At 50.7% G+C, this 23,683-nt stretch overlaps 1 protein-coding gene across 1 annotated transcript; it reads right to left on the bottom strand.

The window, feature by feature from the left end:
- Nucleotides 1-257: 257 nt before the first annotated feature.
- On the bottom strand, nt 258-23,269 carry CNTN2 (contactin 2). The gene is made up of 23 exons (XM_015884956.2): nt 23,124-23,269; nt 14,188-14,296; nt 10,669-10,813; nt 10,375-10,550; nt 9,898-9,993; nt 9,409-9,618; nt 8,741-8,840; nt 8,338-8,513; nt 7,549-7,685; nt 6,984-7,113; nt 6,176-6,326; nt 5,765-5,892; nt 5,250-5,425; nt 5,010-5,130; nt 4,589-4,747; nt 4,317-4,466; nt 3,578-3,648; nt 2,955-3,189; nt 2,489-2,604; nt 2,113-2,299; nt 1,813-1,925; nt 1,555-1,723; nt 258-1,074 (listed from the first exon to the last, which is right to left on the bottom strand). Exons 2-23 carry the CDS (start codon nt 14,240-14,242, stop codon nt 965-967), a joined length of 3,111 nt encoding a protein of 1,036 aa, XP_015740442.1. The 5' UTR covers nt 14,243-14,296; nt 23,124-23,269; the 3' UTR covers nt 258-964.
- Nucleotides 23,270-23,683: the final 414 nt, after the last annotated feature.

The following is a 23,683-nucleotide window of genomic DNA, read 5'->3' as shown; positions in this document are numbered from 1 at the left end:
TGGGGATGAGTGCCCCATTCCAGATCCTCCTTGTTGCCTCAGCACTGGCTTTGTGAAGTCCCCAGGTCTTGGTTAATTTGTGTCATGTTCTTTTCTCTTCCTTCTTTAAGGTCCTCTCTGTCTTGAAATCGAATGATCTCCAAGTCTTCTGCATCAGGAGGACCTCTCTCCATACAGGTGGATTTTCACTTACCCCTCCTCCTCCCCAAACAAAAAGAAGCAAACAACATAACAAGAACACCCCGGACCAGGTGGGATATGGATAACATCAAACATTGCATCTCACAGCACGGCAGCTGATACAAACACGAGGCTGCGAGTTAACACCAGTGTCATTAAAAACAAAAGATGTTCACAAGCTAAACTCTTGTGTTCATCCATCTCCTTCAGGATGAAGCAGAGCGGTGTCTCTTGTGGCTTTGTCTCCTTGGGCTCATTGCTGTGAAATTTGGCTCTTCTTATGGGGAAGTGAATCGTGTCCCATTGTTCCTTAGGGATGGCTGCGGTTGGGGTTGGTTTGGAGCATGCCCATCATTTGGAAGTCCTCAGCCCTCAGTCTCCCTTCCCCCTCCCCCAAATACACTGTACATGGTTAAAAAAAAGTCAAGGTTAGCAGTCTGGTTATTGTAGTACATGGCTTCGTAAGGCAGAAAACCTTCTCAATGTGGTGTACAGGGCAGTCAGCTGTCTGAATTTGGGTAGAATTCTTCTTTGCTTTACTCGTTTCTTAAAGAAAAAACATCGACTGGTTGCAGACCCATGTCTTGTGTGAAATCTCGTGCTCTTCCAAAGGAACAACAACAACAAAAAAAGCTGTTTCTTTCTTCCTCCCTTCAGATAACATTAGCAAATCCCTCTCTGTAACGCTGCCGCGGTACAAGCACGGAGGTGCAGCACCAGACACTGAGCAGTTCCTGCTGCCCTGGGAGGAGGCACGTCCCATGTCTCAGCTTTGCTGGCCCCATCAGAGCTCCAGGTAACGGATCAGGGCCACCATGGCCAGAGAGTTGGTGGTGATGATGGCAACATGTGGCACCGGCCTCATCACGGAGTCTTCCACCATCATACTGGTCCCTGGAAGAAAGGGAGCAAGGAAGGGGTGGCTGTGGTAATGGATAGGCACAAAGATGCATCTTGCAGAGATGACATTGGTGCAAAATTGGTTCTGGTTGCTCCTGCTGTGCATGGCACAGGTGAACCTCCCAGGAATGGTTGTGTTTGGAACAAGAATTTGGAGGTGGGATCTGAGCATTTAAGCACTGAATGAAGGAGCTGGGGTTGGAGCTTATATTGGGGGGGGCCTAAATGCAGTCAGGATGTCACACAGTGAATCTAATTTGGATGGGAGTCAGGGAACCAAGGGCTTCAGCTACAGGTGATAAAACTGGGTTTAGTCTAGGCTGAATGGTTGCTTAGAGGGGCTGGGGAGAGGTTGGTGACCAAGCCAAAGAACATGACAGCAAGTAGTCCTGGAAATAGACATACTGTTTTGCAGTGCTCTGGGAAGCACCATGAAGATGAGCATCTCTACCCGGGGTACACGTGCACACATACCACTGTTTCGGAGGATGTGGACTTCTGCTGGGACCCCATCCCCCCCAGGTCCAGTCACTCGGATCTGTACAAAGGCATGAGTGAAGTCTTCAGGCACCGGGATGTCAATCCGGCTCTTGCTTGCCAGGTACAGTGTGGGAGCAGAGTGGGAATCCTGCCTGTAAAGCATCTGTTGGAAGAAGAAAGCTTGAGTTTACGTTCCCTGTAGTTTCCTTAGGGCCATGTGTAACAGAAGGCTCTCTACGTGCTTGTCTGTACCTTGTACCCTGTAACTGTGGACTCATCTGCCTGTGCCACCACTGGGTCCCACTTGATGGTGACGGTAGACCCAGTCAGAGTCCAGGAGATGTTGCCTGGTGGCCTCCTTGGTGCTAGGAGATACAAAAGGAGATAGAGATTCAGAGAGCCAGGGGCTGATGCAGGGGTTGTGCTGGTTGCACCCATCTATTGAGCCTCCCTTATTGATGAATAGAGCTGTGGGACCACCTTGTTAGTTTAATGGAAGGTATCCCAGAGAGCATGACAACATTTTTGAAGGGGAGATCAGGGCTCACTCACGTGGCTTTGTGGTTGTGATGTTGGTGGAGGGGCTGGGGGGTCCAGCTCCAGCACGGTTGTAGGCTCGCACTGAGACGTGGTATTTCGTGTTGGGATTTAGGCCTGTGACGTGAGCCGATGTGACCAACCCTGCTGTTCTCACTCTGTCAGCTGCTTCTTCTTTATCACCGTCCTTCCAGTACCGGATCTGAATAGAAAAGGGTTCAGTAAGGAATGAAGTATTTGCAAATCTCTGTTCAAAAGCAGTGCTGGACACCCCTTGGCACTTGGGACATGAACAAGGTGAGGGTGGGTTAGTGGTTGGACTTGGTGATCTTGGAGGTTTCTTACAACTTCATTGATTCTGCCATCCCTTGTTCCCATGGTGGACTCATACCTCATAGCCCAGTAGCACACCAGTCATGTCTCCCTGCTCCACTGGCTCCCAGGACACATCCATTTCTGAGGACAGAACAGCTTTGGCCGTAACTCTGAATGGAGCCACTTTTGGTTCTGAAAAAGACAAGGAAAGGGGATAAAATGCTTTTCCAAGCTCTGGGCAGTGCATTCACTGTACTGAAAGGAGGGGCTCGCCTCAGCACCATTACCATGCAGCCCGACAGCTGGTATTGTGTATACAGAGCAAAGAAAGGGGAAGGGATTGAGGGACTTAGCAGGTCAAGGAGACCAACAGCTGCATGCTGTGAGGATCTGTCTGCTCTGTGCTTAGGGAAGCCTCTATCTGTGTACTGAAGTAGAAGATAAATCCTATGCTCAAATCGCTATCAGCTGCCCTTAAAATGAAAGAAACCTCTCCTATCAGCAAGCCGCCAGACACCAAGAGCCCCTGTAGCCCCCTTCACCTTCTTCTGCAGAGTACACGATGGCCGTGAGGCTCTCCGGTCCCTCTCCTTTCCTGTTGTATGCTTTGATCTTCACCTCGAAGGGGGTGTAGGGCCCGATGCTCTCATTGCGGTACACGTAGTGCAGGGATTCTGCATGAGGCACGCGGGCAGTGAGCCATCCCTGAGTGCCCTTCTTCCGAAAGGACAGGATGTAGCCAAAGCCATCTCCGTTCTGGTAGTCCCGCAGTGTTGGCTGTGAGGAAAAAGCCTTGGTTAGGGCATTTTTGGGTGGGATTTTCAAGAGAAAGGGTCACACCGAATGGCGTGGTTTAGTGGTACAATGGCAATGGGTTGGTGGTTGGAACTGATGACCTTTGTGGTCTTCCCAACCTAAAAGGTTCTATGATTTCCTTATGTCTGCCATGAGCAAAGTTGCTCCTGTGGCTGTTCAGATGCCATTGTGGCAGGGTGGTGGTATTTAAAGTCCCTTTCAACCTAAGCTTGTCCATTCAAAGGAAGCTTTGGGATCGCCGCTAAGCACAGTGTTTGGCTCCATTGCGTATCGCAGTTGCATTGCAGCACTGATTTGCTGTCCCCTGCCCTCCCACAACCCTCCTGCCAGTGCTGTGCCACTGACTCACCGTCCAGTTGATGATGAGCTCGTTGGGAGCCCCTCCGCCACCGCCGAGCCCAGATGGTGCCACTGTGGGTGCTGCAGACAGGTTGGGTTAAAGGAACAACAGTGGTGAGGATGAGCACAAAGACAGACACAGGCAGCTGCCTCTCAGCCAGGAGTATTTCAGATGTTTGTGAAAATCAGGTCTCGAACACTGGCTAGTCCCTGACATGCTTATTTACCAGCAGTATTTCTCTGAGGGGATGAGAATCAATCTCAGAAGCAGGAATTTGTGGCAGAGCTTGAATTAGAAAGGAGTTAATATGCACTTGGTGCACTGCGAGTGTTTCTCCTGCTGATCCTACATCCCTTCTGCTTGCGTGTTCGAGCTGCACGAGATAGAATCAACATTTACAGCTGGGAAATTTATCTTGTGTTTGCACAGTTGTGCTCTCTAATATAATAGGGCTCTTTCACCTTTCTAAACATTACTACCCAGAACGTATCGTATTTGAGGCTAGGATTTGTAGTGCTTTAATATATTGTTACTCATGCTGGTGAGGCTGGCTGCCAGTTCTGGTAATTCTTTGTCTTTGATGTGTAAATGGGCAAAAAGGCAGAAAAATTTGCGATGGGTTCACCTCCAGGAGCACTCAAGGAGAAGACTAATTGCCCAAGCCAGGGTTTGCTGCAAGCCAGCCTTCTCTTTCTGCATGTAGGTGCCTCTGATTCCCTATTCCACCTCTGAGCATGTCTGCACGTACCTGCTTCTTTGGTACGGATTTTGCTGGAGGGTAAACTTGGCTCCCCAACTCCAAGGATGTTACTCGCTAAGACCCGAAACTCGTAATCCATCCAAGGGATGAGGTTCACCACCTGGGCTGTCTCGGCGTTGCCTTCGATGTTTACAGGATCTATATAATCCAATAACACGAGAGGAGAACAAATAGAGCAAATGGTGGAGTACAGAGCAAGAGCTCAGCAGGGAGCTGGTCTTGGACTTCAGAGGCAACTCCACAGCCCTGAGGGCACTTACTGGTGCGCATCTGCTTCCACTTGTTGGAGAGCAGAGTCCTGGCCTCGATGCTGTACCTGGCGATGGGGCTGTGGTTGTCAAAGCCACGGCTCCAGCTCAGCTGGACTGTAGTGTCACCAATGTCTCTCACCACCACACCCCCTGGGGGTCCGGGGGGTCCTGGGGTGAAGGAGAGAGGTGGTCGTGTTACTGAAGTGTCAGGAGTTGGGGGGCTTATTGCTCTTTATGTTCTGCAAGTCATAAATGAGGATCAAACCTTTCTTTTCTGGAGGCAAGGAAGCCTCACCTCCCATTTTGCTCCTTTTAATGCTCACAACTCCCAGCCAAATGGAATGTGAGATTGCGGAGTGGTTGCACAGAAAGGGCTGACCCCTCACAAAGAACCTGCTGGTGCCTCAGGCTTGTAAAGAGCAGGAATTACCTCTGACAGTCAGCGTGGCTGACTCTGAAGTGCAGTCCACAACTGTTTGGGCTGTGCATGTGTATCGCCCCGAGTGCTTCAGCTGGGCATTGACAATGGCGAGGTCCCCAACTGCTTCTTTCTGTGTAGGGAGAAAGGACAGCAGGGAAACACAGCTGACCACAACCCAACATGCAAACAAAGGGGCCGGTGTGGCTTTTCAGCCCTTATTATTGGTATGTAGTTCCATTTGGTGCTCACCACGCTGGCTCTCCGGTAGTGCCCCTCCGACTTGTCCAAGTCAATGGGGAAATCATCCAGCGACCAGGTGAAGGTTAAGTCCATGGTTGGATCATGGGATGCGTGGCACTGCAGAGTGATGTTTTCACCCACATTGATGTCAGCACTGGATGGTGCCAGTGTGATCTTGGTGGCATCTGCAGAGGAAGATGAAGGAGGGCTCTTTGGACCAGGTTTGGTGCACAGCAAAATGAGGTAATGCTTCCTAACTTGTTGTCATCCCTCTCTAGCAGGATTTTAGCTGCTGTTTTTTCATAAGATGAAGTAGATAGGAAATAGAAAGGCTTTTCCCAAGGATCAGGTGTCGGTGGGTAAGGTTTGGTGGGTCTGGCAGAAGGTTTGCTGCTGCATGGGCTGAAATGCCTGAGATTCCCTGAGTACCCTATTGCTTTCTGGGAGTATACAGTGAAATGTTCCAATTCACATCATGGCATTCTTACACTTGATTGGCCCCAAGTCAAGCCAAACATCTCTACCTCGAACAGAGAGGATCCCCGTGCTGTTGGCTTTGCCCATGAAATTCTCAGCAAAGCAGGTGTATTTTCCCTCATCAGATTTGCTTATGTTCTGGAGGATCAAGGTGCCATCGGCAGTAATAGTCACCCTGGAAATGAAGAACCATAGAAAGAAAGAAGGTTAAAATGTCTGCTCACTTTGTACACCTACCAAACAATTTCCTGCTCTTGCTGATTTTAGTGGAAAAGGTGAAAAAGACAAGGCTGCAAAATACAATGTGAGAGGTTTTTCATAGGAGAAACTAGAGGAATAACAAAGGGTGTGTGTTTAGAGGCGTAGCAGCACACGTGGCTCATCAAGTCTCATCCTCTGGCAAGAAGAAATGTCAGTTTTAGCAGTGGCTTTTAGGCTGAAGTTGGCAGTGCTGCTACCTGCTACTGTTGATGAGCAGTTCGGTCCCTTTGGTCCAGAGCACAGTGGCTTTTGGTGCTGCTCTCGGTTGGCATGGAATGATGACCTTCCCACTCCGGGCTGCAGGTATCAGTCGTTTCACTGGGTTTAGTCTAAAATCTGGTGCTAAGGCTATAATGGGGGGGAAAAAAAGAGGGTTAACAAGCCCTGCTGTGTCAGCATTTTAATTGCCAGGTCACTAAGGTGCCGCTTTCTTGTTGGATGGCTTGGTAACAAAGCATGGCAATATCTGGCGAGCGGGATGCAGGAGTGGTTCCTCTGCTGCTGGGTGTCCAATGCCTGCCAGGCAGGTGCGAGGTGACACGCATCGTACTTAGCAATGGCAACATGACCCTAACAAGTGCAAGGTCTTTGAGAGACACAAGAACAGCTGCTTTTGAAAATGTAGAGGATATTCCCTACAGCATCAGCCCAGTTCCAGCCACCAGATCTGAGCTGGTTGGCTGGGTGCAGAGCTCACTTCTTGGGCTTCTTTCCTTCCAGACAAAGGGAGGGCAATGGAAGGGAGTTGTGCTGCTGCTGTCTGTCCTGTACACTTTCTATAGTTAAACAGATGTCCTTGTGCTCTTTCAGCATTACTGAGCTTACACCAGATTCAAATTTGAGAGGCTCGTAGAGTGTCGTGCTCAACCAGCAGCTATATTTCAATGGTGAGTGAAGCAGTTTTGTCTGCTCTTATCTTACTCTGAGATTGCAGGATATCAGGAAGAGATCTAAAATGCTTCAGTGTCCCATTGAAACCCAGAGCGCTGGGAAATGAGAAATTACCTTGCACTGTTAATTCAGCACTTGCATATACTGTGCCATGCTTGTTCTCAGCCACACACTGATACATGCCAGAGTCCTCCAGGACTAGCTTGGAAAATCTCAGCTCTCCACCGCTCACTTCGATGCGGTTCTGTGCAAACAAGAGGATGAACCCATTAGATGAGAAGAACAGAAATGGAACTCAAGCCTTGTCTGTTCAGGGCTGAGTTTCCTTGCAGGTTGAAGCCAGCCTGGTTTTCTGGGGGAAAAAAGCACAGGCCATTTCCACTGCATGCCGCCACTGCCCCACATGGCTGCGCTGTGTTTGCTGAGACTGCTGATTGCCTGAGCAGCAACTTGCGGCTCATACAAAGGCAGGAACAAGGTGATCCTTATCTGCCCTGACAACTGGCTCCGAGTTCCTGCAGTTGCATGAATCAATGGCTGCGATGGCAGTGACGGGAGAAGGACCTTGCTGGAGGTAAGGACCGTGACGTTGCTTTGCAGCCTCATGGGGGCACATGGAAGGGGAAGGCGGGTGATAAAAGGGGGGCTGAGATGGATGCAGTGAGGCAGTGAGTGGTACCTGGGATGTCAGAGGTTGCCCATCCCGCAGCCACCGCACTGCTGGCCGTGGTTTGCCGGATGCCACGCAGCTCCATCGTAGGTCGGACCCGATATCAGCTTCCGTGTCTGTGATCACATCCAGCCAGTCTGGCTGAGCTGCAATGGAGCAAGAGAGGTGGCAGAGCCAAGAGGATCAGACCAGAGGTCTGCTGTGCCAGGCAGGCAGAAGGATGCTCGTTGTGTCATCTCTGCTGGCAGATTTATTTATCACAGCGTTTTTCACCATAGTAACAGCCTTTGCCTTTTGTGCAGTGATGCAGGACTGGGTCCACTCTGACTGCTGCTCTGCACGTGGACTGCACAAAATCATGGCATAAACCAGATCTGGAGAAGAATATTGTTATTTCTGTTCCTAAGAAGAAATGCAGTCATATCTGACCTTCAGAAAAGATTGAATTCAGGATGGGAGAACAGGGCTAAGTTTGCAGCTTGACTAGATCTGATTAATAGCTTTGAGCATTAACCCTTGTGAAAGGACCCAGGCTCAGAGGAGGATTTGATGGAGAGACAAATCTGTTTGTTTTGTTGTTACTATTGTTTTTTTATCTCTATGCTCCCATTCGTGGTTACCTCATTTTTGCTAGAATTATTGTAGGGCAAGTGAGGAGGTCTCTCTGTCCTTGCCACAGCCTAAATATATCCATGAAGGAAAGTCTGTGCTGCCTTTGTGATAGGTTGAACTGGGGGAGGAGGATATCTGTTTGCTGAGACACCCCACCATGGAAAGGCACACGTGGAACTGCCTTACCGTGAATGATGATGCGGCCCTGGTAGGTGTCTCTCCCTTTGATGTTTTCAGCCTCGCACTCATAAGTGCCTTCATCCTCAAAGTCAACGTTGTGGATGTGCAGGAGGGGCTCATTGGAGATCCATTTGGAGGTCTGTGAGCCATCCAGCTTCCTCCACTTTATTTGAGGAACGGGGCTATGTGAAAGTAAATCTTTTTAGCCATGGGTTCTAACACAGCAGGTACCCAGGGTGGCGCAACCCAGTCCTGATTCAATCATATCCCATCCCAGCTGGGCCTTGGCCAGCAGGACAGATTGGCTTTCCTGCTCCATCTCTCCCCCTACCCCCCTCCTGTGTTCAGCAGATCCATTGCTGGGTCTGTGATTTGCCCCCCACCCCGAGCAATGCAGTGCTGCACTCACTTCCCAAAGGCGAAACACTCCAGGGTCACCATCTGCCCAGTCAGAGCGTAGGTGTCTGCAGGAAACCTGGCTTTGATGCTGGGTGGATACTGCCTGGCATCTGTTAAGAGGAAAGCACTGGTGAGGAGTTACAGATGACTTTAAAATTGCATATGTGAGGTCTTAAAGCACAAAGATACCTGCGAGGTTCCGCTTGTCTGCAAAACCTTCACGAGTTTGGAGAATTTATAGCTGGGCAGAGGCTACGTTTCATTTTCCTTTTTAAAGAGCTCTGAGAGGGGTCTCTATAAACCTCTCCTTTACAACACCTCCAGGCTATTTCTCCCTGATTCCCTACTAGATTTGCTCCCATCTCCCTGCCAAATCAGTATCTTCAACTGCACCTCCCAAGGTCACCAAAGGCAGTTTCGGGGGATATGAGCCTGTCCTGGTGCCATTTTTCTTTTACAATCAAACAGAGAAACCCCACTGATGGCAGCACTAGCAGCGAAGCATGAAGATAGGGCTGCTTCCCCCAGGCTCCAGCCAATTAATGCTTTCATCAACTCTTAAGCTCCCTTGAGAGGCCTGTGGGTAATTTGTGCAGGTGCTGGAGCCTTCAGGAGCCCGTGTGCTTTGTTAATTTTGCATTTTCCCCAGTCTCTTTATGATAATTGGAGAGCACTGACCCTCAGCAGCCAGGCTGAGCTGGGAGAACTTGCTGAAAACGCTCTTGGTGATGAAGTCGATGTGGCTGGTGGCAAAGCACGAATAGTTGCCGAGGTCAGAAGCCTCTGTCTTAGCAATGTAGAGGTTTCCTGTGGTCTGAGAGACGAAACGCCTTCCGTCGGCTGGGATGAAGTTGGGAAACTCATTCAGAAGCCATCGATAGGACAAGCCTGTGGGGATGCAGGAGAAGGAATGAACCGCGCAGATTGCTGGCGGCCTCAGCTGGGATTTAACCAAGCAGGTCATTTTCTGGACCCGTCAAAGCTTAAATTGTTCCTTGGATAGCGATTATTTTCTCCACGTGCTAAGTTATGCCTCTACTTTGGTGCTTTTCAGAGTGAATTCAAACCAGGTTTGTTCCCCTGGCGTTCCCCACAGAAATCAAGGAGTGATTTGTGCAGCTGAGGGTTTCCTCTACCTCCTAGTGCTGGAGGGATGTGAACCCTTACCTGGGTAATGGGGAGGGGGGCTGCAGGTGAACATCACTCCCCAACCTTCAGTGATCTTCACGGGCTCTCGCTCTTCTGCAGAGAATTCCTGCAAGACTAAAGACACGCGGTGAAACTCGCCCATGGGCAGCTGGAGGAGCTGCTGTGATCTGCCCCTCCGTGGGGTGGATTTTCATATCATGAACCACCAAGGCTGGAAAAGACCTACAAGGTTGCCCAGTCCAACCATCCACCTTTCACCAATGATTTCCAGTGGCTTTGCAGGGAGGTACAGAAATATCTGACCCCATATCTGAGCACTGACAATGCTGTGCATCAAACTGCTGCTGCACCGACACGCCAATGGGATTTCTGCACTGCATCCACAACTTCTCCCCCAAATTTCTCCTTACTTAATGGAGCTGGAAGGTTTGGTTTACCCCCAGCATTATTAGGGCTGCATTTCAATTGCTTTATGCAGACCAAGAAAAGACTTACAGCCAAAGCGGAGTGATGCTTCCCTGCTGACCACTGTGCCACGGGCATTGGTTGCCACACACTGGTAGGAGCCTGCATCCTTGGCTTTCACTGGGTTGCTTATCACCAGGTCCCCAGCAACCAGCCTGTACCGGGAATCCGGCCCCATCTTCAGCTCTGTGCCATTCATCTTCCACCTACCAAGAAGTGGGAAGGGAGAGGATGTATTGAGGCTGCGTGCTTACATAGATGGTGCCATATAGACCCACATTCTGACGTCCCATTCTCACTGTCTTTGGCCAGCATGGGGCTCACCTGTATATTGCAGGGGGATTGGCTCTGGCTCTGCACGTCAGTGTCACTTTCTCTTCTGCTGAGCCTTCGGGGAACAGGGTGTGTGCAGGCTGCTCCTCAAACACCGGCCCGTAGCTCCTCGTACTGCTCTGTGCTTGGCACCAGACTGCAAGAGAGGGGAAAACCTGCTCAGCAAAATGTGTCTTTCTCTAGAAAATCTCTTTTTTTTTAGGCTTTGTAGGGTGTCCCTGGCGGTGACAGAGCTATATCTGGAATAAAACGAGGAGCAATGTGAGAATAGCAGCCCATCTGTCACCCAGCCCCAAGCAGGGCTGCGGGCAGATTGTGTGCGTTCCCCACTGAGCATCTCACACCGACTCTGCTGTGCCACAAGAGCAGACGTGCTTAGAGATGGGCACGCAAAGGAGCTCTGGCACAACCTCTTGTGAAGCACATATGGGGTGGGAGCTGGGAATGCTGGGGTGCTCTCAGCATCCTAGAAGTGAGGACATGCCGCTGCCTCCTCCGTACTAACGCTGCTGCTTTGTTCTTCCTATGTCCTATTGAGGGCAAGGGAGGAGAACACAGCCTGGATGTTCATTGCTAGATCTCAGCTCTGTGCTGACCTCCTGCACACACCTGGTTGCTCCCTCCATCCCTGCAGCTGCAGCATCCTCAGCTCTTTCTTTGAGTCACGCCTGCTGCTTGCAGCTGGGTGCAAACCTGCAGACTGCTAGAAATTGCAATGCAAAATAGGCAAGAACAAAGCAGAAATCTGCCTGGAAACCTCTACCCCAAAAGCAGCCAGCAAGGTAATCACTGCCAGCATGCATCCCTGGAACCTGGAGCCATGCTCCTTAGCAGGACTGGGACGTGAGGCAAGCACCCCCTTCTCTGCAGTAATAAGGGAGGAGATGCCAAGCTGCCCCCAGCATCCTTCTATGCTTTGTAATTGAATTAATAACCGTCTTAAAACCGCCATGCCAACCTGCAATCTGCTTCCTTCCCCGCAGAACTCAGCACGGTCACCCGTTAAATGAAGTGACTCTTGTAAGTGTGATGTTTTATGCAAGAGTAACTTCCAACAGGGATCGGCTCTCAGGGCTGAGGGAAAACAGCCCTTCACCTGCAGCTCCTGGGGTTCCCCTCGTGTTCATGGCATGTGGAGACCAGGGTGAAACGAGAGAGGGGCTGCACTAATTGGCTCTGAGGGCTCAGAGCAGCTGTTTGCTCCCCATGTCTGGTCCTCACATCCAGGCACTGCCCAATTAACAGGGGCTCTGCTCTGTGCCTGTCCTTAATGCTCTGGAGTGAGAGAAGCAGTTTTGCAGGGGTCGTATCACCTCCTATCTATAGAAGTGCTTTTATTTCCTCCCTTCTGGGATAGTTACATTCACCAAGGAGAAGATTCTCTGTGCTGGAAATCACCTCCATTGGTTCTGCTTCTGCTGCGCTGCTCTCAGCTGGAAACAGCTCCTTGTTGGCCAGCACTTAACATAATCATGAGTTAATAGAGACTTAAGGAGGACGTGGTGTATTTGTTGTGTGCTGAGCGACAGCAGTCAATGGATTAAGGATGAGCAGATTTGCATTCAGAGGTTAATAGGTAGCACATGGTAAATAACTTCTGATTATGTAACAAATGTTGTATTATAGTCAGTCCTATATATGCTTCCCCTCATGGGAGCTCTTTCCCAATGAGGTTTAGCCAATCATCCCTCCCATCCCACCTGGAGCCCAGCATCCTCCTCTGTCTCTTTTTCTCTGCCAAGGTTATGGGCTACCGCTGTCAGGCATTGATTTTCTCATATGCAATCAATGCCAGAAGTTCAGACAGATTTTATGTACAGTTCCAAGGTGTCCGGTTGGTGTTGGAGGTGAAATCCCACATCTCACTCATTAAGCGAAACGAGCATTAGATTAAAGCGATAATTGAACTGTTACAAGTTCTGATGGTGGTTAGAGCTGAGAACTTGAGATCAAAGCAGAGCAGCAGATCTGAGTACCTCCGAGACCGATCATCTCAGCTGCTGCTGTCACCATAGAACTCTTCTTTATAATGCTACCATGAGAAGACCTTCCCAGGGCTCTGTCATTCGGGCAGCGGGGAGAAGGCAAACACAAAACAACATCTTTGAGCCTGCAAGCTGTGTGTGCTAGAGGCAGAGGGATCCCTTCAGAACTGAGCCTGCCATATGCAGCCCTACTTCTGCGCTGAGACCCAGCTAGGAGCAGAAATTATTCTCAATGTGTTGCTGTGTCTGGGTGGAACAACATTCGTTTTGAAGCGAAATCAGTCATAACACTAAAATAAATAGGGGAAGGTGGAGATGGAATATCGGAACATTAAGATTTGGAAGAAATAGCTGCAGAAATGTTTGAACGTTTCCAGCGCTCCGAGAGTGATTTGTGCTGATGTCTGGGAGAGAAAAATACCGTATAATGAAATACGGTGGCAAGGCTGTAATCTTTGAGTGTAAAAACCATCCCAGACCTTATAACAGAAATTGCAGGAGTAGAAATCTAAGTGTGGTTCTGTGCTCTTATTGCCAGCACCTGGAACATGCTGGTAGCCAGAGCTGGGAAGACCCAACATCCAGGAGGATGCAGGATGTGCTGAGCCCCATTCCAGCTTTGGAGAGCAGGAAATCACGGATGTCTCAGCTGAACGTTTGCCAAGATGTATTGCAGGTGATGAGTGCATCAGCAGCAATCCTGTCACTGAGAACTGGCAGTGCATCCTCAACTCCGGAGCTCTGACCACAGCCTGAGCCTGGCACGTGAGCAACTAATTGGTTTTATAGGAAATCTGAATGCAATCAAAGCGGTTATTTCTCCTGTCCTTGGGAACTCGTCACTCTGTGATATGTCAGAGGGAGGGGTGATGTTACCAACCCAAACTCCAGATCTGGAGCTATCGGGTCCATCTTCACCCCTCCCCAGAGCGTTTCCTTCAGCCTTATCTAGAGCTGCCATCATTTGGTCCTTGTTCCTGGCTTATATTTCCAGTGAGGGCTTCACTCTGTCCCAGATGGTCCCTGAGATCCATTGCATCAGCAGCCAGAGGTCAGGAGAAAATAACCCTCGTAGGGTTTGGGAGTGACTCATTTGTTACGGGCTCAGCTTGGATAGGAATGAGTTGGGTGAACTCAGCTGGTTAATGGGAGAGCCCAGCACCATCCTGGGGCCTCTACCAGATTTGGGTCAATGTGATTTCCAAACAGGCTAATTGCCTCCCAATCTAGGGCAGCCGCCCCTCCCCTCCTCCTCTCTTGGGACCCACAGAACACTAAAAGGTAATTAGATATTTATAAGACAGCCAAGCAGCTTCTTCTTGGGATGATGAATTAGCTTGAAGACATCATCTAATTCTCAACTGCCTGATATGAAAGATCTCCCTGCTGAAAAGGGACCCTTAGTGTGTAGTTTGACACTCCCTGAGATCCGGCAGCAATCCCCAGTGGATGGCAAATGGGGGAATCTTTGAAGCCGGGATGTAGCAGAAAGGCATCCATCCCTACAGCAGCATCAGGCTCTTACCCACACAGATGATGATGGCCAGGGAGGTGCAGATGAATCCGGCAGTGCCTCCCATCCTGTGCTCCAGATGTTATGGCCGTGGCTTTATGGCTGAGAGGGGACAGCAGCCCTGCAAGAGAAGCACTGCACTTACCTGCTGCTCCATGAGGCCCCAGGGCAGCTCAATGTCCCTGTGGGCACCAGGAGGTGTCTGTAAGAGCAGCCAGTGAGAAACATGCTGAGGTCTGAAGGAGCTCTTCTCTTTTTCCCTTTTCCCTTTTCTTTTTCCCCTTTCCTCCTTTCCCTTTTTTCTTCCCCCTTTTTCTTTTCCCTTCTCTTTTTCCTTTCCCCTTTCCCCTTTCTGTTTTCTTTCCCTTTTCCCTTTCCCTTTCTTTTCCCTTTCCTTCCCTTTTCTCTTCCCCTTTCCTTTCCCATTTCCTTTCCCTCTTTTCTTTTCCTCTTTTTCCTTTCCCTTTCCCACTTCCCTTTCATTTTTCCTTTCCCCTTCTGTTTCCCTCTCTTTTATTTCCTTTCCCTTCTCCCCTTTCTCTTTCCGCTTTCCCTTTTTCCTTTTTCCTTCTCCTCCTTTTCCATCTCCCTCTCCTCCCCATACCATCAACTCTTCTTCTTCCCTCTTCCAAAAACAACTCTCTCCTAACAGGCAGTGGCTGCCTGTGGGCATCCTACTGCTCTGCTCCAGCCCCTTTACTCTGGAGACATCCAAGGAGGACACCCAGTTTTGTTTTCCTTCCCCCTCTTTGTTAACAATGACTTGGGAAACAACTCATCCCACATCCCACTCACTGAAGGCACTGCCAAGCTCTGCAGCCCACCCAGCCCCAGCTGGTCCCTCACTCCCTTCCCATCTGGCTGCCCCTGTGAACGCCGGCTCCATCCCATACACTGCATCCCCTGGTGCATTGCTGCTCGGTACACACAGCGCCTGCTCATTAAGTGCTGCTGTTATCGTGCACCTGAGCAAACATGGATTGTCCTGTGTGTGCTTCAAGTCTTCTCTCTGGGGAATCTGGGACTGGGAAAGCCACCTGCCCTCAGTATCCTCACCCAAAATAGAACATTTTCCTACTATGAAGGGAAGAAACCACATCCGAGGTCCTCATTTTCACCTTGCTGGGCTCAGGGGCTGAATGCCAGCCTCCCCACACAGCACTGAGGGCAGAGCCCAGCCTGACACTCAGGTTAAATGCTCCTATGGCAGAGGCCTAAATAATATGGCAGATCTGGGGGAGGAGGACCTGCCCTGAAGCAGTGAGGGTGACAGAGAGGGACAGTATGAGGACAGAACAGAGATGGGCATGAGCTCCTTTCCCTTTGGCTGCCCCACGCTGCCTGTTCCATCCAGCAGCTCTGGGGTGAGTCAGGCCGATGAAATCACTTGATGTCAATCAGCATCATGCCCCAAACATCGTCCTGAACCCACGGTCTTCCAGCAAACACTACCACATTGTTCACCCTCTGCCTGCCTCTCCCTCATGTGTCTCATGCTTCCAGCGTAAGCACTTTAGGACAAGGAGCAGCTTTTTGCTCCGTCTGTTTTTGCACTCAGTGCTGTGTTGGAGTAGGAGCAGATTGCATCCTGCATCTGGGGGTGCATCACCCCAAAACAGCTCAGAGCTCACAGGGAGGGAGCACAGGATGCCCTTCAGTTCCTTCCCTACGGCTCAGCAAAGCTGTTAGTTGTAAAAATTAAGCTGGTTTGAATTATTCAATTAGTTATCAATTCATTATTTATTATGTAAACCACAGCTTTGATCACCAGCTCTGCAGCTGGCTCTGCAGCTCGCCTCTTTCATCCCAGACCCCACTCTGCTCTCATTTTGGATGCACACATCATTTTCTTTCCTTGCTTCCTAGAATCCACTGCTCCTGTGTCTCCCAAGTCCCTCCCCATGGCTGTGCTGGGACACCAGGACAGGACTCCTAAAGAGGTAATAGGGAAAGCTGCTCCATTTGCTTTCTGGAACCCAATCTCAGCACATTCTGCACTTTAAATCCTCTGCAGAAATAGGCAAGGTGCTATCCAGGGTGAGCTCCAGGCACGGCCTACATGCAAGGGAATAACAGAGTAATTCCTATGTGTGCTGAGGTTGGGTTAGTTCTCTATTAGGGACTGGATCACATCACCTTCTCCCATGCTGCTTGGCATGCTCCTTGTTGTTGTATTGCTTAAGGGACGTGATCCATTGATGCTGAGAGCACACCTGGGGCTGCACAGATTGTCCCCAGGCAGTGCCCTGAGCTGTGTTTTCTGCACCTGACTCTAAACTTCTCCCATGCACAGCCATGCACTGTGCATCCGATCTATTGGTCGTGCCCTTCATTAGCAGAGGGCCCTCAGGGAGCTGTTCTTTTCCCTCTTCATGGGGTATTTTGACAGTCACTCGAGAGCCTTCTGTTGTACTGAAAGGGGATCTGTCATCCCCCCTAATGGATGCTGTCATTAATACCTCCAGCAGCATGGGCACACTTGGAGACATGCGCATGGGGTTGCATTAGCGCTGTGCTGGAACCCCTGGGAGCAGAGAGAGATCCATTGTCACCAAGACAGAGATCTTAGGAAAGAACTATGGAGAAGTTTGGGATTCTCATCAGCCTCTGGGGCAGGAGGTGCTGCCTCATCCTAGGACAGCATCAATGGGAGGTGATGGAGCCAGGAGGGCTGAAGTGCAGTGGGTGGTGGGCTCTGAATCCAGGCAGCTTTGGCACAAAGCAGGGAATGACACCAATGACACCATGCTGGCCCTGCCATCTCCCAGCTCATAGTGGGACCTGGGCTGCAGGGAGAGCTGTCACGGCCAGCACAACCTATCATAGATCAATGAGTGAGATTCAGTCCTTCGGGGTTAGTTATGAGATGAGAAATTGGACTTCTGCTGCAACATTCTCCATTGAAGGAGAGCTGCTGAGGGTGGCTGACACGGTGTGCCCTGTGCTGTGTGTTCCTCTCATTAAGGAGCATCTCTAAGGCTGGAATGAGCACACTTCTGATCTTTGCTGGATTTTTCTTGCAAATCTGCTCAATGTCAGGTACGTTTTGTCCACTTCCAGAACATCATGTCTCAGTGAGTTGAAAGGGATTTTATAGTAACGTGTCTGTCCTCTCGCAAAGCTGTCTGTGCTCAGGAGAGATGCAGACTCTCAATTCTGCCCTTCCTGAGTTGAGAATCCACTGGTGGCCCCAGGATCTGCAGCAGAATTGGGGCAAAAAACCCTGAGACCAGCCAAAACCAACACTGAGCACCGAAACCACTGTGATCCAATGGGCAACACACCCAGAGGGGTTCAGCTTTCCCTGGTCTCATCAGTCACCCCATGCAGAGCTATGAATCATTCCTGCACTTCCAAGACTCCCTGCTCTGTGCTGCAGGGGGGTTCTGGGACACGCTTTGCCTCCTGGCTCTATCTTTCCCTGTCCTCCTCATAGAGCTGCACAGCGGGCACATCCTCACACTGGGCTCCATGCCTGGGCTGTGGGGAGCAGATGGTGCCCGCAGCACCCTGCAGGGCACCGGCTGCAACCTGCAGAGCAGGAGCTGTGCCTGCCCAATGTGTTTGTTACTGCTAGATGGGCTGCAGTGTTAGCACAGAAGGCAAAGATTTGGGGTGGGGGTGATGGTGGCACTTGAAGGCAGCAGCTTGTAGCAGCAGGTGGAACAGATTGGGGAAGGTGCTTTGGGTCTGCACTCAGTCAGGGCTCTGCACCAGCAGTGGAGGCAGGGGTCACAGCTCTGGGCATGGCTGTGATGCTCAACAGCACAGCATGGGGACAAGGAGATGATGTGGGGCAAAGGGACTGAGCACTAGGATGGGAGCAGAGCCACCACACAAGGAGTAGTGTACTCTTCAGGCCATGCTGCTCCTGAGTCCCCAAGGCCCCCAGGTCAGCCCCATTCCTCAGGTGTGAGCAATTGCAATCAGCCCTCATTTGTTAAATTGTCTGCAGGGCTGAGCTCTGTCTTCCTGGTTCAGTGCAGAGAATGGAGAATATGCTGGAAGGAGGGAGGTAAGTGGGGGAAGAAAATCAAGTAATGCTTGGAGGGGGCTGTTTGGGCTCCTATGGGAGGAGATTTGGGGTTATAGCATGGCAGGGCTCTGCTGGGAACAGGACTTGTGAGTAATTGCTGCAGTTTGCTGTTAGTCTGGGATGTTCTGCAAGTTGTTGTGCTGTGCTGTTAACCCTTGCTATGGCCTCTCTGTCCCTTCCCTTATGCCTTTGGAAATGAAGTCAAGCAATAAGAACCTAACTGAGAGTCATGTACTATGCAAACCAGCTTTGCTTGTGGCTGGAGGAAAAGTTGGTTGTGTTTGTTGGATCCTCAGATGTTGGCACTTCTAAAACTTGGGGATGAGCTTTGGTTTTGATCCTATCTGTTCCTGTTGCTTTTTGCTCTGTGGGAGCTGTGCTTCCCACCTGGTGCAGCAGCGCTGCAGGTCTCTGAGCAGTGCACTGTGAACCCATCTACATCTGGAGTAATTCTGAATCAGCATATCCATGGAAACTAATGCGCTTTCCCTGACACAAACATCAGGATAGATGCTGTTCCTCTTGCAGAGCAAGGCTCTGGAAAACCCAAACCCATATTTTTAGGTGAGGCTGTAGGATTTGGGCTGTGAAATGGGAGGAGGAAAGAGCCTCAGGTGTGGGTGATGGTGCTTATAGCAATCTATGGACAATGTGTTTCTCACCTGGGATATGTGCACTCACTCTGCACCTCCCATAGGCCATGCCTTATATATTTTGGATTGATATAATTGTGCCAGAGCTGTGTTGGTGAGGATCAGTGTCTGATCAACACTTCTGAAGGGCAGGGAGAGGTTAAACACATCAAAAAGATGGGAGAAAAGTCTGGGAGGTGGAGATCCCTGCTATGCTGGTAGAGTATGACATGGTCTGGCATGAGAATGAGTGCATGGTGTGCTGGTGTGCTGCCTTGTTGTCCCATGCAGCTCCTGCAAACATTGGGCAGCTTTATTATTTTCTCTATGAGAAGCTCATGGAGCCCCGTGCAAAGAGCAGGCAGGGCTTGCTGATATGAACCCAGCAGGACGGCTGCATTAAGGCACCGTGCTCAAGCTGTCTCTGTTGTCTCTGTGTCTTTTAAGTGCTTTTTTTCCCTCCTAATAATTGGACAACACATTCATGTACATCACAGGTCACGGCACTTCATTGTGAGAGGGGCTCAGTGGGAGTTCTCTTTTAGTCAGCAAGATCTCCCCAGCCAAGCAAACCCCAGTGCTGGTGCCACAGCCTGTCACTTCTTTGTGCATAAGACAAAGCAGGGATCTGCTTTGGGTCAGGAGGCGTTGATTGAGAGCACATAGAGACACGTGTATGTGCACAGCGCTGCTGGGCAGTGTGTTTGGGATTGGAGTTGCTGGTGTGATATAACCTTAGTTGTAACAAAGCAGGTGATGATATGGAGCAGAGCAGCCCCCTGTAAAGCTCCCTGTACCAGCTTCAGACAAAAGCCAGGATTGTGGAGGAGGAAATCATGTAGGATTTCCCTGTAAGCTGGATACAAGCACGCAGCTCTCCCTGATGGCTGTCTCAGTCAATAGCTGGAGTCAATGGCAGCTGGAAGGATGCTCAAAGTCTTTGAAAACAGGGCATGAATGCCTCCAGCTTAGCGTGCTGCTGATGGAGAGATGGTGTCTGCCTGAAGCCTTTGTTAACACCCTGATTACATGTGCTCAAGATCACAATATCTGGTGCTGCTGGTAGACACCCCTGTGTAAGTTCACTATTGGGCATCACCCAGAATGTTGCACTGGGGTTGCATTGCAGGAGGAGCTGAGAGATGCTAAAAGTTGGGCTTTGGTGTGGGCAGCAGAGGTGGGATGTACATGCTGTTATTGCCTCCCCAAAATACATCATCTCCAAACCAAGGTTCTCCTTTCCCATCGCAGTGTGTCTGTGGGGAACCTCAGCCTCCCAAACTCGCCTACTTTCTGCAGTCGGTGCTGCTCTCAGTGGCACAGCTCTTTGATGTGTCACAGGTATAAATAGCTCCTACCTGCCATCGAGCCCGTCTGCCTGCTCCTACATCACTTGGCAGGAGCGGGGCTCCTAGAGAGGCTGTAGCAAGGCAAAACAAGCACAGGGCTTGGAAAATCTGCCCCAGGGAGGAGAGTGGTATAGGGAAACCCTGACCTCGAGCACCCATCAGCCCTATGCCAGCATATATGTGCCAGTAGGTAGGGAGCTGTCTGTGCAGGAGATCCTGTGCATGTTCCCAACCTCATGGGAGCTCCTTGGCCTTGTGATGAGGATGCAGCATTGAAATCCTCTCCCTTCTCCCAGGAATAGCTTGGGATATCCCATGTTATGACTATGCATTCATTTTCCTCCTTTGGAGACATAGTCCTTCTGTTCAGCTTGCTCATCTGTCTGCTAAAGCATTAACGTTACATCTTTAGCTGGTGCCAGGCTGCTCTCTGCCTTGTTAAAAACAAGCAGGAACCTGTGCAAAACACAGATCCCACTTCTCCTGCTCTGCAGCTCTGCTGTGGGGCTGCCAGCTCTGCCAGCTGTATGATAACTGCTACATGCAGTGACTGAGCTGTAAGCTGCTGTTGGTGGGAGTACCTGTCATGCCCACTAATGCCTCTGGGCATCTCTACTGGGGTTGTGTTGAAAACCCCTCTGGTGAATGCTGGACCCTACGGCTGTAGTTATGGGGTTAAGGGTGTGCCAGGGGAATAGGAAGGGGATGCACTGGGTTCAAAGAAGCAGTTTCTGTATTGTTTGGGATCTGATGGTTTCATTGACTGTAGTCCTTATCTGCATCTCTCTGAGCGCCTGAAGACATCAAGTGGGGGTGGTAACCAAAAATGAGTTAGATTTGGTTCCCTAATCTAGACAGAGCCCGACAGAGCTCATTAGAGCAAGTTTCTGGTTGGTTTTTTTTTTCCCCTTCTATCAGCATTATTTGACTCTTAAAGAGCTCTTGAAGGACTCCTCTCTTACCTCTTCCTATGCATCGTGCTTTAATGCCACCTCTGACAGCCTCTGAGCAATGCTGGGTTTCTTGCACAGTACACTGGTTTATAGGGCATGCTGCAAGCTCAGGAGGGACAGATGTGCCTCCAGCTGTGAGGGGGGAGATGACAGCAGTGCTGTGCCACGCCTGAGCCCATGAGATAGAACAAAACCATCCTTGTTCCAAGCAGAGCATGGCTGAGCAGCCAGCAGGGTGATTCTCAAGCACGCCCTAAAGATGGGGGGGTACCCTTTTGGCATGCTCCTAGCAAGCACATAAAATGGTATGGACTTGAAGGTCTGCTAAAGAGAGGAAGGAGAAATAAGGTATCTACCCCCTCATTTAGGCTCAGTGACCTTTCATGGCTAGTTTGGGGCTGAGCAGCCAGGCTATGGGCTGTGCACGTGGGCTCTGCGTGCTGCGTTATGTGCTCATGTGTTGGAGATGCTTCTCTACAGCCCTGCTGTGATTCGCGTGCGATGCGTCTGCAGAGGCACAGGCTGGTAAATGCATCCATTCCAAGCGACAAAAGTCATGGTTACTCTGTTGGATCATAATTGATTGGGTGCTGGAGAAGGGTGTTACGGTTCCTTTGTCTCAATGCATCATCGCTGCACTCCATGGGCTGAGCGTAACCCCAGCACCTTCCCTTGATTTGCAGACCCTTTCTCACCTGTCTGTACAAAGTAAGTTTGGGAGCTGTGTTGGTGCAGCAAACAGCTTTTGGTGTTGTGGGTGCATTCAGACCCCAAGGGTAGAACAGACCACTGCTTTCCTTGCTGCCCCAAACAGAGCACGGTCCCACCCAACACTATGGTTTCCCCCTGAGCTTCCTTAGAGGGTGGAAGGTGCATTTCTGGCTATGCTGAGAGGTCAGAGAAGGCTGTTTTGCATAGAGTGCTGCCAAATACATAGCACTGAGAGATTTATCCATACATTCACACCTACCCCTAAATCTTGTGCTTCTGCTTTGCACCCTGAGCTGCTTGTGGATGTGTATAGGGGAGGTAGAGCCGTGCTGGGATCTGCCCAAAGCCTCCAGGAACACTTGGGTTGTTCTCAGCTCTCAGGCTGCTGCTTCCCACCCTTAGAGCAACTAGTGTTCCTTCAGATGGATGGCAATCTTATGAATGCCCCCAGCCTGGCTGAAACAATAACGTCGGTGCTGTGGGAGCAGTGAGAGCTTTGGAGGAATAGGTGGGTGAGATGCAGAGGGAAGGGGAGCTCAGGAAGTTTACAGTGAGGGAGTGGAGCCTCACTGAGCAGCCCGGTGCTGCCAGCTGCTCCCCACCCGAGCACTCAGAGCAAAGCCAAGCACAGGGTATATTACATCAAGACCCCCCCCTACACACACACATATACACCTTCCTGCTGCAACATGCTGACCAGCCTCTAACACAGCAATACCCCCAGAGTAGCTGAGAGCAGGGAGGGAGAGGAGGGGGGTCACAGGGCATTGCTCTCCTCCCTCTGTAAAGGGGCACCTGGGCTCTGCCCTCCCGATCCAGGGGTGCTGAGCAGCCTGAGATCGACAGCCCCCCCACCCCTCCAGGTTGGAGCTTTGCAAAGTGCCACTAACCAGAATAGAAAGCCGAGGTATAACTGTAGCAATTAACAACAAATAAGTTCTGACTCGGTCCTTAAGAGCCGTTTCAGCCTACAGCCTTGCCCATCCCCTGCCACAAGTGCCACTGCTTTGCCCCCATTCCTTCTAACTCCATCCCCAGCAAAGCCGAGTTGTTCCCGCAGAGCCATCGCCCCAAGCAGCGTCCAAACCCACGCCGTGCCCTTGCGTCCCCGATCCAGCAGGATTCGGCTGTTTCTCTTTATAGGGAGAGTTGACTCTGCTAGAAATGGTGTCCCGAAATCTGCAGCCTCATCTATTTATTTATTTATATATATCCCCCCCCAACCCAACCCCGTTACGTTGAGGGGATAGAGAGAGCAATCTCTTACCTGGGATAGGATATAGGGCTGAGCATGAGGCGGAGGAATGCGGGGTCGAGGAGCTCCTGCCTCGGTACTGAGCCCGGCTGATTGCCTGCCCGAGTGGGGATGTGTGTGCCCAGAGCCACTGCAGCATCTCTGCATTAGGATGTGCTCCTCCCTCTCCTCCCTCCTTGCGTGCGCGCTCCCTCGCTCTCTGCCAACCACCACGCCGGTCCCTAGAGAGGGGTTTCTTTTTTTTTCCTTCTCCCGCTGCCTTTACCTCACTTGCCACAGTGCAAGGACCAGTCAGAGCAGCTTGCAGCATGATGCATAATGCATGTTTCAGCCCTCCGGGCTGCTCAGCTCAACCGGCTCCTTCAGGAGCCCCAAAACCGTGTCCCTATGGGGCTGGAGCAGGTGTGGGGCTGGGGGGGTAAAATCCCAGCTCTATGGGGTGGGAGCATCCCCAGCTGCAGGGCTTTGCTGGGGACAGCCACCCCTGTGCAGTGTTTCTATATATATTCACTCCCCCGTGCCTGAAGATGTGTGTAACTGTAGGTGTACGTAACTGGGTTTATGTGCAGGCT

Source organism: Coturnix japonica, chromosome 26, assembly GCF_001577835.2.
Source record: "Coturnix japonica isolate 7356 chromosome 26, Coturnix japonica 2.1, whole genome shotgun sequence".
In the NCBI taxonomy this organism is placed as follows: Eukaryota; Metazoa; Chordata; class Aves; order Galliformes; family Phasianidae; genus Coturnix; species Coturnix japonica.
This window is presented reverse-complemented; position numbering and strand designations above follow the sequence as displayed.